The following is a 14,397-nucleotide window of genomic DNA, read 5'->3' on the forward strand; positions in this document are numbered from 1 at the left end:
TTGAATTTCGTAATAAAGACATTTTCTTGATTTGCAGAAAAAATTCAAGTGGGCACCTGAGTTAAACAACCAAGTGAAGGACACTTTCGAAGAAAAGTTTGCAAATCGCCTACGTGACACGTTCTACAACATCACACACAGGCTGAATGGTCGCAAACCAAGATGGCTTAATAAGGATGTCCACGAAGGCATGATGAAAATTATTGCCACCAATTCAAAATATCAGAAGCGGTCGGAAAAAAACAAGAAGAACCGAAGAGGCGGATCCATGGAAAATGTCGTTGAACCGACCCACTTTCAAGGTTCAATGTCATCTGTACAACATGCTAAAAGGATGGTAAGGTTCCTACAATATGACCAGTAACAATTATGTCATTTGTCTATTAATGAATTTTGGTGGGCTAATATGTTTTCATTGATTTTCTGCACGTACATATAAAGGCTGCAAAAAACCAAGGCCAATTACCAAATGCCCATGATCTTTTCTTGAAGACACACTTCAAGGAAGTGCCTGGAAAAGGCCAAGTGGCTGCCAACAACAAAGCAAAAAGGATTGCGGTAAACACTTATTATATGAGTTGATATATGGAAAATTAGCAAAGTATAACTCATTAAGTGCTTATTTTGGATGATTTTGGATGAGTTAGGGTCGAACATTGACATATGTGCTTATTTCTCTTAATTTCTATCCTTAGGCACTTAAAAGCAATTGATATTGGAATGTTAGAAGAAAGAACGATTCCATTTGCTTGAAAACTTAGAAAATAGGCATGGTTTTAGCCATATAGGCCAAATTTGGATGATTTTGGATGAGTTAGGGTTGAAAATTGACATATGTGCTTATTTCTCTTAATTTCTATCCTTAGGCACCTAAAAGCAATTGATATTGGAATTTTAGAAGAAAGAAACCTTACATTTTCTTGATAACATAGAAAATAGGCATGGTTTTAGCCATATAGGCCAAATTTGGATGATTTTGGTTGAGTTAGGGTCGATATTTGACCTATGTGCTTATTTCTCTTAATTTCTATCCTTAGGAACTTAAAAGAAATTGATATTGGAATGTTAGAAGAAAGAAACCTTACATTTGCTTGAAAACTTGGAAAATAGGCATGGTTTTAGCCATATAGGCCAAATTTGGATGATTTTGGATGAGTGAGGGTCGATATTTGACCTATGTGATTATTTCTCTTAATTTCTATCCTTAGGCACTTAAAAGAAATTGATATTGGAATTTTATAAGAAAGAAACCATACATTTGCTTGAAAACTTGGAAAATAGGCATGGTTTTAGCCATATAGGCCAAATTTGGATGATTTTGGATGAGTGAGGGTTGGTATTTGACATATGTGCTTATTTCTCTTAATTTCTATCCTTAGGAACTTAAAAGCAATTGATATTGGAATGTTAGAAGAAAGAAACCTTACATTTGCTTGAAAACTTGGAAAATAGGCATGGTTTTAGCCATATAGGCCAAATTTGGATGATTTTGGATGAGTTAGGGTCGATATTTGACCTATGTGCTTATTTCTCTTAAATTCTATCCTTAGACACTTAAAAGCAATTGATATTGGAAAGTTAGAAGAAAGAAACCTTAAATTTGCTTGAAAACATAGAAAATATGCATGGTTTTAGCGATATAGCCCAAATTTGGATGATTTTGGATGAGTGAGGGTTGAAAATTGGCTTATGTGCTTAATTTTCTTAATTTCTATCCTTAGGCACCTAAAAGTATGCGATATAACTCCATATTGTTGGTTGGTTTTTTAACAGTATATTCTTTTATCTTCAATATTTTGTAGGACACCTACCAGAAGAAGCTCGAAGAAACAAGGAGTCAGGGGATTCAGAAGAGTCCCAATGAGTTGTACTGGGAGTCGGTGGGTGGGCACAATAATAAGGGGCGTGTGAAGGTACTTGGCCAAAGTGCAGAGCTCTACTATGGCAAACAGGGTCGAGTTTCCCGTTCTTCACAGCAATACACGCCGTCTGTCATTTCTCAAATGCAAGACCAGATGGAACACAGGGTGCAAACTCTCCAAACTCTAATGGAAGCCCGAATGGCTGAAATGGAGAGGAGATACAAGGAGAGTTTCGATGAGATGATGAGTCGTCTCACCAACAACGACACATGTTCCACCATTCATCCTCAGCATCGAGACCCTAGGAACGACCCGGGTGGTGGTGGAGCAGGCCAGGGTTTCCAGGCGATTGCGTAGCTTAGCTTTAGTCTAGCATAGAATCACTCTAACCTAGCTTTTGTTTGGTATAGATACCAAAATATGGACTATCTTTTGTACTAGGACATAATTATTATATATATATGTACATAACCCTAATTTCGTAGGTCGGTAATTAATTTTTTTAAAACAACAATTTTAGGACTCAATATTTAGTTTTTTTTTTGTCGATTTATCATTAAAAAAATTCAGGTTTGAAAATGCACAAAATTACAAAAATTTGTTTTGGGCTAGAAATACAATTTGCGACGGAATATTTCGTCGTAATGTACATATTTTACGACGGAATTTTCTGTCGCAAAATATTATTTACGACGGAAAATTCCCCCGCAAAATATTATTTGCGACGGAAATTCCATCGCAAGTTATTATTTACGACGAAATTTTCCGTCGTAAATATGTACATTACGACGAAATATTTCGTCGTAAATAATAACTTGCGACGGAATATCCATCGTAAATAATAATTTGCGAGGGAATTTTCCGTCGTAAATAATATTTTGCGAGGGAAAATTCCGTCGTAAAATATATTTTACGACGGAAAATTCCGTCGTAATCTAAGGTTTGCGACGGAACTTTTTCCGTCGGAAGTTTGCGACGGATCTTCATCAAAGGCCAATTCCAAGTCCGACGATATAAGTTCCGTCGTAAATTCCGTCGTAAAGTTGGTTTACGACGGAAATTCCGTCTTAAAATGGCCATTTTCCTACAAAGGGTTTTCCGACAACCATTTACGACGGAATTCCGTCGTAAACCAACTTTACGAAGGAATTTACATAGTTTACGACGAATGTTTTCCGTCGCAATTTTGCTGTTTACTTGTAGTGTAAAAATATATATAAAATAGACTCATCAGGCGCTCTCAGAAGATGATAACTCAGCGTCATCATCGGAGTTCTCCTCAAAGCTGGGGGCTTGTCGGCTGGTGCCAGCAGTGTCCTCCCCCATCTCAATATCTGGCACCGATCCACTCGGCCCGGGAGATCGTTGTTCATCATCCGACTCCTCCAAAATTGAGGAGCTCGGGGTACTAATATTGCTGGGAGGGTCTCGACTAACCTTGGAGACAACGCCCTAATGGAGCAATCCGAGTAGACTGTTGAACTCTCTGAATGGTACCAGGTACCATCCGTCCTATACTTCCGAGTCGTCTGCTTTGTTCTTGCCATAGTGTCCTGCAGGGGCATAGACAATGTCGGATTTGGAGAAGTACTCAAAGGGAAGTCATCGAACGAGCATTCGGCACTCCTAGTTCTAGATTCAATCGTCCCCAATGACAAGCTGATCGTTAATCTAGGTCATGCCGGGTGCGTTTGGGAAACCATTTTTGAAAAAAAAATGCAAAAATTAATTAAAGAAAGGATCAGGCGGTTACCTTAGAATAAGGTACTAGAGACGCTTGGTCTTTAAGTCTGCTAGAACAAGCAGATGATTAGCGAGTGTCGGATGCTGAAGAAGTCAAAGTCTTTGAAAGTCAGAGATTCAAGATTCTCCCAAAGATTCACGCGAGTGCGAATCCAAGGAGATGTCAACCTTCTATTATATAGAGGGGGTGAAAACCTAGGGTAAAAACCCTAGATTCTCCTTAATAGTAAAAGTAAAAATTCATCCAATCAGAGGCCAACACCTGTCACAGGCGTCACGTGGCATGCCATGTCACCCCTGTGAGGGGCAAATGATTTGGGGTATTTAATACCCCGAAGTGGACCGGAGAGAGAATAACACGTGTCATTCTGAGAGGTGTCCAAATGGACTCCCTAGATGGACGACACATGTCACTCATATATACCCCATGGGAATGGCGGCCTTCAAGGCCCAAATCCCACGGGGCGCCGCAAAACGGCGCTACCCTAATCCCTAGGTCATCAAACCCTAGGGTAGAGCACGTTTTCCTAGGACCTTATAAATACGGAGATTTCCCCATTTATTGGGGGACCTTGAAACTTTCACACCTAGAATTTAACGTCTTAATCATTAAGGCTTTTATTGCTCTCTAAAACAGAGAACACCTGAGCTCGGAATCCGAGCAGATAACTTACTTTTCGCACGTTTTACTCCAATTCCGTACCAATTTAAACTTCGAAGGCGGACCTCCGACCATTCGTAGCTCCGTTTGTTTTGCAGGTACATGCGTCCTTGTCAAATCCAGTCTTCGAGTTGTAACTCTCCCAAAGAACATGAAAACACCTGAAACAATACTATTTGATCACTCTATGATACCACGTTAAATTTTGAGCAATTTAAAGTGAAAGACTACATTGCCCCTCAATATATATTTGTAAATGCCTCACTAACCCACCAAATCCCTCATATATTTATTTGAACCATCTATTAGCGTGATACATTAGGCCAAAATACGCAATTTTTTCAGTTACAATTGTCAATTCTTTATCACTTTTAATACTCTACTACTAAGTGACGCACCATCTTTAGGTCATATTATCAAAATATTACAATGTGAATTTTAGAAAAATTAATTGATAAGTAAAGATCAAAGGAGAGAAATAATCAAAAGTAGTTAAATGTTTCCAAAAAAGGTCACTTGAAAAAATTTCAGATTCAGGAAATGTCACTTAAAAAGGGATAGGAGTATTACAGAATTGCACCTATTTAAATTCAGACATACATTGACAATCGTATATGTTAAAATTAACAATTTTTTAATAAAATTTATAGGGTTTTTCTATATAGTAACCCTGTTTTTTTCACTTTTCAACGTTGTGCCCCAATATATATCTTTTTCTACACTGTAACCCAAATATATTTTTTGTTTTCATACGGTAACCTTGCTGTTATCCTGCCGTTAAATAATTCCGTTAGTGGGGCCCACTCTCCATTATTAATATTTTTTTATCGATTTACGCGTTGAAAAAATATTCCGTCAAAGGTTTCGGGGGCTATTTTGGTTCTTAGGAGTCCAAATTGAGCTCAGATTTGGAAAAAAAATAACGTAAATGCCTCGTTTTATGTATTAAATTATGAGCACGTAAATCGAGACATTTCTTAATAAGTAAAACGAGGCATTTAGATTATTTTTTTGCTAAATCTGAGCTCAATTTGGTTACCTAAGGACTAAAATAGCCCCCGAAACCTTTAACGGAATATTTTTCAAAGCGTAAATAGTTAAAAATTTATTTATAATGGAGAGTGGTCCCCACTAATGGAATTTTTTAATGGTAGGATAACGACAAGGTTACCTTATGGAAACAAAAAATATATTGGGGTTACAGTTTATAAAGTGACATATGTTAGGGCACAACGTAGAAAAGTGAAAAAACAAGGTTACTATATAAAAAAACCCAAATTTATATTAGATGATTTTTTTTTTTGGATAATGGGCATACAAATGGGCCAGGACGGTGTTCCTAAGCCCATTTTTCCTTTCTAGCTTTTTGGGCTAGATGGTGGGCTTTGGTAACCACACTTCTTGGTACTTTATTACAACAGAAATAAGAAAAGACGAGGCAAAGATCATGTAATTCTTGTGCTAATCTACAAACCTCCCATGGCGCTTTATCCGGTTGTCGGATATAATTGACTATTTCCAAGTTGTTTGTACAGACCCTAGAAGATGTATCAACCTTCTTAGCTTGTAAAAGACCCTCCCTAATGGCTAATAGTTTAGCCTGCAATGGCGATTGGGCACTAACATACTCTCCTCCTTTTGCTAGGTCCCCATTAGGTGTAGTGATGACCCACCCAATTCTTGACGTTACCCTACCCTTCATGTCCTTCTTCCAGGTCTCATCCGTGAGGACAGTGATTATTAATGCATTTACGACATTGCCTCTACACCACAAAGGAGCGTTCTCCTTAAAGCTAGCATCCTTCCTACATTGGTGCCTCTTTACATTTTTCAGCCTGGATATAAAGTCCTCTAACAAAGAAATTATTCTACTCGGACTTGGGGCAGCTTTCCCAAATGTCACCTCATTCCTATGCAACCAGATCGTCCATATTGTTGCCATAAAAGCTTCTCCCTGTTTAGTGCTTAAATTAAGCTTAAAACGCAACATATTCTGTGTCCAAACATCTAAAGGTGGAGTTGAATCCCTCGTTTGGATTCCTAATGGGCCACATGCCCAAACTCTTTGGATGACTGGACAGTCTCTGAATAGGTGCTCAGCAGACTCTTCCGAGTTATTAAAAATAGCACACGTGATATCCACATGGACCCCTCTTTTCCTCAAGTTAGCTTTAGAGCTGGTACAACATTGTAGAATCTTCCAAATCAGCATCTTCCACCTTTCTGGCACTTTAGATTTCCACAGCTTCACCCATATGTCACTCGTCCAAGGCACATGCATATGATGAGTGCCATTTTTGGCACTCATTTGATGAGTATTTAGGTTTTTTTTACCTTTTTCATAGATTTCTTTCTTAATAAATGCTATGTTTTATACATCTTCTCTTTATTTTACCTTTTCTCTCTTATTTTGTGTTTTTATGGGTTTTCTAGTGTTTTCTCCTTTATTTGCTCTCTTTTCGTGGTTGTAGGTGTTCTACGAGAATGAGGTCCTGATATTGGTGGCCAACTATGTTGGAAGATGCATTTGGAGCATTAGGAAAGCTCAAGATGCAAGGAAGTGGATGATCCAAGTTCTAGCTCCTACGATCTCAAGTCGCGCTCTCATGAAAGATGGTGTTGAACCTACCGTGGAGGCCCTTGGAAACTGCCACCCCCGATGTTAGCTCATGAAGACCCATTTGCAAGCGCACGAGGTATCGAAGAAACCCGGAAGAGCACGGGCGCGCATGGCCTGTGAGCGGGCACGCACCCCTGCCCACGCGGGCGCTCCTCCTGTTTTCGATTTCGCCTGATTTCGTTTCCGCGCCTCTTATAAATACCTATACTAACCCGATTTTTCTAGGAATTTTTAGACATAATTATGATCATAATTTTATCTTAGTTGAAAGTTTCTCTCTCTAGTTTTAGGTTTAGTTTAGGAGTAGATTTAGAGAGAGAAATTGAGAGAATTCAATGTTGAGTTGAGAGATTGTTGATACAAGGGTGACAATTGTGTTGAAAATCTTCTATTATCAATGAGCATTTCTAAATCTATCTCATCTTATTGCTTTGTTTAATTTCATGTTTGTTTTATTTGATTTTGATGTTTGATTCTTGATTAGTGTAATTGTTCTTGATATTTTGTTGATTCATGATTTCATTAGTTGTTTATTGATTAGACGATGATTTATGAGTATTTTTTTGGCTAGGTATTGGGTGAAACTTGTATGATTTATTGATTGTGATTAATTTGGGAATTGTGTTGATTGATTGTTGAGATGAAACTGATTAATGAAAGTTTGCATGTGTGTAATTTGATTAGGCCTTGAAAATTATGCTACATTGCATTGTCATTGATTTAGGAATTGACATTATCGATTGGTTTGGATTTTGATTCTCTTAGTTTGTTATTCATAGAGAACACTAGCTTAACGATTAGGAGATATCTCTTCGATAACAATTGATAGCTCTTGTCATTATTCTTCACTACCATTGATTGGCATTTTCTTCCCAAGTTGTTGCAATTGTCATGATTACTTGTTTGTCCTCATTACCTAGTGTTTTATTTGTTTGATTCTTTGTTTTGGTAGTTGTTAGTGTTCCCTCTTTACCCTTGACTTCAACCTAGCTTAGGCGCCCAATTGAAAGCACTTGAGCATAACCGTTCCTTTGGGTTCGACCGTTAACTTACCTTTATACTTCTATCAAGGTTTGTTAAGTGATTATAAATTTAGTTTGTCTTAGGGAGGATTAGTCAATGAGCTAGTTTTCCCCCTTGTCAGTATATCGCTGCAGGACATTAGCCATTTGTAGCCTGACTAGGTAGAGTAATCCCCAGTAGTTCTTCCAGCCCATACATCTTCATCCTTCCCAAGGTGTTGATGAAGTGGGGTGCTCAGGATATCTCTGGCCACATCAAAATCAAATAAGCGCCAGATCATTCCACAATTCCAGTTTCCTGAGGACACAATGAGGTGTGTGCTACTTTTTTATATTTTAGCTTGTACTCTTTTGACACAGAGTCCTTGAAGCTAATCCTTCCCCTTTTTAGCCACCAATCTCCTAGGATATCTTTATCTCTGCCATTGGTGATACATTTTCCTAGACCCATCTTCATCCTCTCAACTGCCTTTGTCATGCTTTTGAAATCCCAAGAGGCTCTCCTTGGGCTTCTGTGTTGGATTGCATAAGAGACCGGGGAAATGTGATATTTGCTTGTCAGGACCTTACTCACTAGAGAACCCTTATCATTATATATCCTCCATGCCTGTTTGAAGAGTAGAGAGGTGTTCAACATAGGGAGGTTCCTGAGGTCCACTCATCCCTGGTCCTTTCTTAGCTCTAGCACCTCCTTTTATCTCTAGTAAATTGGTTTTTTCTCCATGGATCTTCCCTAAAAGAATTTCAAGCAAGTTGAGGAAGAATTTCAAGCAAGTTGAGGTCAGCTTCTCTGAGACTTTTTTAGGCAGTAGGTACATGATATGTGACTTTTATGTCACTTTTAGGGTGTTTATTGAGTCGTATTCCGGCTTATTTTCCAATAATTTCACCCATTTTATCCTTTATTTCTTTTATTTACTTATTCTCATCTTTTATCTTTATTTTGAGTATTTTTGTACTTTTTAATAGTTGTTAGTTTATTTTCGTATTTTTAGTTAATAATTCCTAGTTTCTCTCATTTTCTTATTTTATTTTATTTTCATTTTTTGTTTTCTTTATTTTATTTAATTTCTTTTGATTTTATTTTTAAGTTATTTTTTTTATTTTATCTTCATTTTATTTTATTTTATCTCGTGGTAATACCCTCGTGTTTGTGGTTGTAGGTGTTCCGGGTTTCAAGGTCATATTCGTGTTCGGAGGTCCAAGGTTCGAGGCGCAAAACTTGAGCCAACCCCTGCTGCCAGCCTAACCTACACCACCCCATTTCCCTATCCTACACCACACTGCACTTCTCCCTGCTTTCCACTCACCAATAACAACTCCAACTTCACGCACTCCAAAATAACAAACCAACCTCCCTTACTTCCCCTTCTCCCAACTCAGCAACAAACACAACACCATCAGCCACCGCAACCAATTTACCCACGCAACTCCCTTACCACCACACACCACCAGCCACAACAACAACAATAACAGCAACCAGCAACACCAACTCCCCTACCCCAACATCTCCAATTCACGCACCCACCTAACAACTCCCCTGCTCCACCACGCAACTCCAATTACAGCAGCCACCACCAATCTTAGCCCTCACAAACCGCCGCTATTTCCCCGCCACTGAACCACCATCAACAACCACCTGCGAGCAGCGATTTCGAACATAGCAGCCCCCAAATTTCCCCAAATCAGCCCGCAACTTATACCCACAAGCCTCAATTAAGGTCCAATTTGATTGGAGCTTCGTGGCCGCGTAGCCTTGTCAGAAGGCGCACGCAATTGGAGTCCAAAATCAGAGTTGAGGCAGTAGCTATTGTGCGACCTCTGCGAGATGTCTTCGCGGGCGCGCAAACGTGGGTCAATCACGAGCTTTTCACGTGATTTTAATGAAAATCGGATGGCCACGATTTGATGCTAGATGATGATGGATGCTTGCGATGGTGGTGGTGATGGTCGCGTGATGATTAATGATGGAGTTTGGTGTGGCGTGAAGCAGGGGATTACATCCGAAGAAATGAGAGCAACCAAGATCGAAAGGAAGAGGATTTCGGGGGGGGGGGGGGGGTCTGATGGAATGTGGGGATTTTGGGTTTATTTTCACCTTTTATTTTCTTTTTCCTTTTTACTTTATTTTCTAGTTTTAGTTTTGTTATTTTATTTGATTTATTTAGTTTTACTTCATTTTTATTTCTCTTTTCTTTTATTTTCTTAGCCTTGTATTATAAATACCCCCTTTGAGGTTATTTTCTCAAAAACTATTAATCAACATTTTAATTTTAGAGAGATTAGATTAGTTTAGTCTTTATTTTCTCTCTCTTAGGGTTAGGAGTAGTGTAGAGAGAGAAAGCTTGGATTTCCATGGTGTTTTTGAGAGGTTGAAGAAGCAACTTTGTGGAACTTCTTCTCATCTATTCAATGAGCATTTTCTAACTTTATCTCATCTTTATTTCTTGCTTAATTATTAGTTTTTGCTTTTTGTTTATTGATTTGAGTAGATTAATTAGTTTATTTGTTTAATCTTGTTTTTATTCTTATTTTACCTTGTTTTTCATGTCTTTCTTCATTATGTCAGCTTAGATTTTGTTCTAGGGAAATGGATGAAGGTTATGCTAATAAATTGAATGATTGATTGTGATTAGAATGAAATTGTTTCTTGATTATTGTGTATGGATGATGCTTTTATGTATTAGAATCTTTCTAGCTAATTGATTCTATGTTCTTAATTGTGCCTTCAATCGATTGTGCGAGAGTGAGTTGGTTGAGAGCCCTAATTTCTTCCATACCTTTGTTAGGCTAGTTGCACGAGAGTGAATTAGTTTAGTAGGATAATTAACATGCTTAATTGTGCGAGAGTGAGTTAAATGTGTTGATTATTCCTAATCAAGGTCATTTTCATCTAATTGTATGATGTTATTGAATGTATTGATGTAATTGGATTCCACTTTCCCTAGTTTTAGTTATTTGTTCTTAGTTGTGTTTAGTTGAACCTCTCTCTATCTCACAAGCTTTCCTAGTAGTCTAATTAGCACAAATTGATACACTTAGTCCTTTTGGGTTCGACCCTTTACTTGCCACTATTTAGTTTAGTGTAAGTTTAGGTATTATAAATTTCTAATTTGGTTAGGGTTAGTAGTCCCAACGACCTACTTTTACCTGCGATCAAATTTTGGCGCCGTTGCCGGGGACTAAGGCGTTCATTAGTTTGTGTTGATTAGATTAGCTAGGTTCTTGTATATTATTTGATTTTATTTGCTTTTCTTTGTTCTTTTTATAAAAATGGCATGCTTATCTTTTCCTCAATTTGATGTTGAACCCTTCTATGCTTACTTTGAAAGACTAGATGGTTTTCTTAGTTACCATGGGTGTTCTCTTAGTGATGCTTGTGGTATAGCTTATTGGGGCATGAATGAGTATACTAGGGGAATGGTTGAGGACATGAATAATGGTAGATTTTGTCATTTGTCTATGCATGAGGCTTGGGATTTCTTCACATGGCTTGCTAGGGACTCTTTAGATAGAGAATCGCATGTTTCTTGCTTTGATTCTCAATGCCAAGATTCTTTTAATTGTTGCATGAATTCTCTTGATAATTCTTATGTGCCTTGTGATAATCCAAGTATGCAAATTGACACCTTTCCCCCTTATGCTCATTTTGATGAGGTTTGTGCTAATTTTGATGATGTGCAATTTGACTTTGATCATGAACCTCAACCCAATAACATTGATGCCCAAATTCTTTCTCAAATGCAATATCTCACCCAACAACTCCAAGAGCTTCAAGAGGAACAAAAATTGAGAGAAGTGAGGCTTTCCCAAGTGATGAGTGCTTTGGTTTATGTAAATGGATGTGAGGCGCCTCATTTAGAGTGTGAGAGTGTTTTTGAGAATGATGTGGGCCAAGGGTGTGAAGTTGAGGGGAGATTTTCTTGTGATAAGAGGATTTTTGAGGATTTTGATCCTTTTCATTCCCCATTTGAGCTTAAATGCCATCCTTCCCCTTATTCACCCCCTTTGAGAGCTTCCCATGTTGAGGATAAAAGGAATGGTGTCCTTCGAACAAGTGTATTATTTTGATAGCGGGTTCAGAATTATTAGAAAGCTAATATATTCAGTAAGGTCAAGTGATCGGAATGCCTGGGTGGAGGCCGCTTCCGATCAGCAATATTAATATAATTAATATTACAGCTTAATCTTGACTGAACCCTTCGGGTCACACCCAAGCAAAATATATGAACCAACTCGATGAATTAATTCGGAAGAAATTAATTCGTCGCCCGAGTGTTAAATATTTAGACGTCGGAAATTCGAGCTTGGAGCGTCGAAACCGAGCGTCTAAGAATGTCAAATGTCGAGCCAAAATTTAGGATTTGGCGAGACGGGAAAATGCATCAAGTAACAAGTAAAATCCTAGCCACGCAAAAGGCTAGGAACGCATGCCCAATAAGAGCATGCCACGTGGCAGCACACATTGCAAAACGCCATGTGGCAGCACACGTGGCCGCCACGTTGGCAGCCGCCAAGTGGCAGCAGCCACGTTGGGAGCCGCCACATTAGCAGCCACCTAGTGGCAGCCACCAAGTGACAGCGTGCCATGTGGCAGCGCCATGATGGCGGCGCGCCACAGTGGCGACACATGTGGCAATGGTCGTGGACCCGGGTTGATGGGTCATGGGCACGGGCCAAAATAAAATGGGACAACCAAACCCAACTTGGGGTTCAAGGTTGGGTGACACATGGTTAGTTCACATTGCATGTGAAATGCCTTGGGGACCAAGTGAGAAAGTGGTCCATACCTAACCATGTGACACTTGTTACTTGTTCCTTTGTTTATTTAACTAAGGGTTGAATTCACCAATCTTTCCATGTGGGATCTTTTTGTGAAAAGTCCCACATTGAAAGATAAGTGAAATTCACAAGGCATACTTCCTTATAATTTGTTATGGAATGGCTTGAGAATTCTTTGCTTGAGTGGGAGTTAAAAAGAGCATTCCATAATTTTTGGGAAAACTCTTAAACTCATATAACACTCGGGTTTTGTTCGGACCTTGCTAACCCCAAGGTAGCGGACCTTAAAGTTGTGTTCGCCTTTTGTGGGTGGATACCGTTGGAGGCGCGGCGCTTGACGTGCTCGTAGCTTTCAAGTAAGAGCCCCGGTTTTTGGGCGAAGCTCGCTTCGAGGGTAAGATTCGTTATCTTTTCTTTGTGATTATTTATTTATGCTTTATGATTTTAATTATTGAGAGTGGTTCCTCGGGTCGGGGTTTGTTTCCGCGGTGAGTCGGACTCACTAAACCCCAATAGCGGTATCGGAGCCCCGCTCGTTTATTTTTATAATCATGTTTTTCAAGGTATATTTTGGCTTAATTTTCTGTTTTAAGTTGCGAATTAGATTAGTAGCTCGGTTTTATTTATTTTAATCCCGTTTTAATGTCGATTTTGGCCCAGAACCCAGATTTTCGCCCAAGACTAGTGAATTTTGGGTGGAAATCGTGTTCTGTAAAGGTTTTTCTCCCCAAGGGGCCTGTGATTTTAGCCAAATTCTTACCAGAAATGCCTTTTTCGAGGGATTTTTCGTTTTTGACGAAAAATTTTAAGTCTTTTCTAACCTTGAAATTAATGGCATAAATTGTTGATTATATGGTTGATTATTTGCATTATTTTCTGCATTTTATGTCCCCTTAAAGAACTCTTTCTTGGTAGTATTTGATGCTTAAAGGTTGATTTATTTTCACATAATTGCAAACTAATTGCTTTTTAGTGTGAAAGTTTTATTTTTGAGGCTTCCTAAGTGTTGAAGATTCAATCTTTATTTGTGATAAGTGATTGAAACTTTAAAAACCACTAAATTCCATGTTATTTTGTGTTAGACTTTGATGTTTTAATCATTTTGAGTTGATTGGAAACATAAAGTTTCGATTTTTGTGATAGAAATTTGGTTATCTTCATGTTGGAAGATATAATTTTCAAGGATTCACAAAATTTAGATGTTGGAATTTTCATTATGAGCATTAAAGTTCATATTTTTCCAACTTCCCTTTACTTTGTCAAATTCTCAAGTTTAATTTAAATTGATTAAATTGAAAGTGAGAAATTGCCTCAATTTTATGTTGCACCAAGCTAAACCAATTTAATTAAGAATGGTTCTTGGAATTATTTTGGTTATTTGCATTTTGAAAATTTTATTAAGTTAGACTTGTTTAAAATTTTATTTTGCTCTCTAAATTAGTTCTAAAATTAATTTAGAATTAATTATTGTTGTCTCGCGAAAAGGGTTCAAATCCCGAGGTCGTGGCACGCAAAACGAGGCAATGCATCACCTTGGCGAGCCGGGCTGCATATTAATTTATTTTAATTAATTTTACTTATTTTAATTAAAATTTTGGGAGGCTAGGCCTCGGTTTTGAGCGGCATTGGCAAAATTTTCATTTTGACAAAGTTTGGGTGCTACCGACTTAATTAATTAGATTAATTAAGGAAATGCGGAATTTAGTG

At 38.2% G+C, this 14,397-nt stretch overlaps 1 protein-coding gene across 1 annotated transcript; it reads left to right on the forward strand.

Annotated features, from left to right (window-relative positions):
* The first annotated feature begins 245 nt into the window (after nucleotides 1-245).
* Nucleotides 246-2,276, forward strand: LOC110738075. Its single transcript, XM_021918444.1, has 3 exons — nucleotides 246-337; nucleotides 442-558; nucleotides 1,803-2,276. The coding sequence occupies exons 1-3, from the start codon at nucleotides 269-271 to the stop codon at nucleotides 2,217-2,219; spliced, it is 603 nt and encodes a 200-aa protein (XP_021774136.1). The 5' UTR covers nucleotides 246-268; the 3' UTR covers nucleotides 2,220-2,276.
* The last annotated feature ends 12,121 nt before the right edge of the window (nucleotides 2,277-14,397 follow it).

Source organism: Chenopodium quinoa, unplaced genomic scaffold (genome assembly GCF_001683475.1).
Source record: "Chenopodium quinoa cultivar QQ74 unplaced genomic scaffold, ASM168347v1, whole genome shotgun sequence".
Classification (NCBI taxonomy): Eukaryota; Viridiplantae; Streptophyta; class Magnoliopsida; order Caryophyllales; family Amaranthaceae; genus Chenopodium; species Chenopodium quinoa.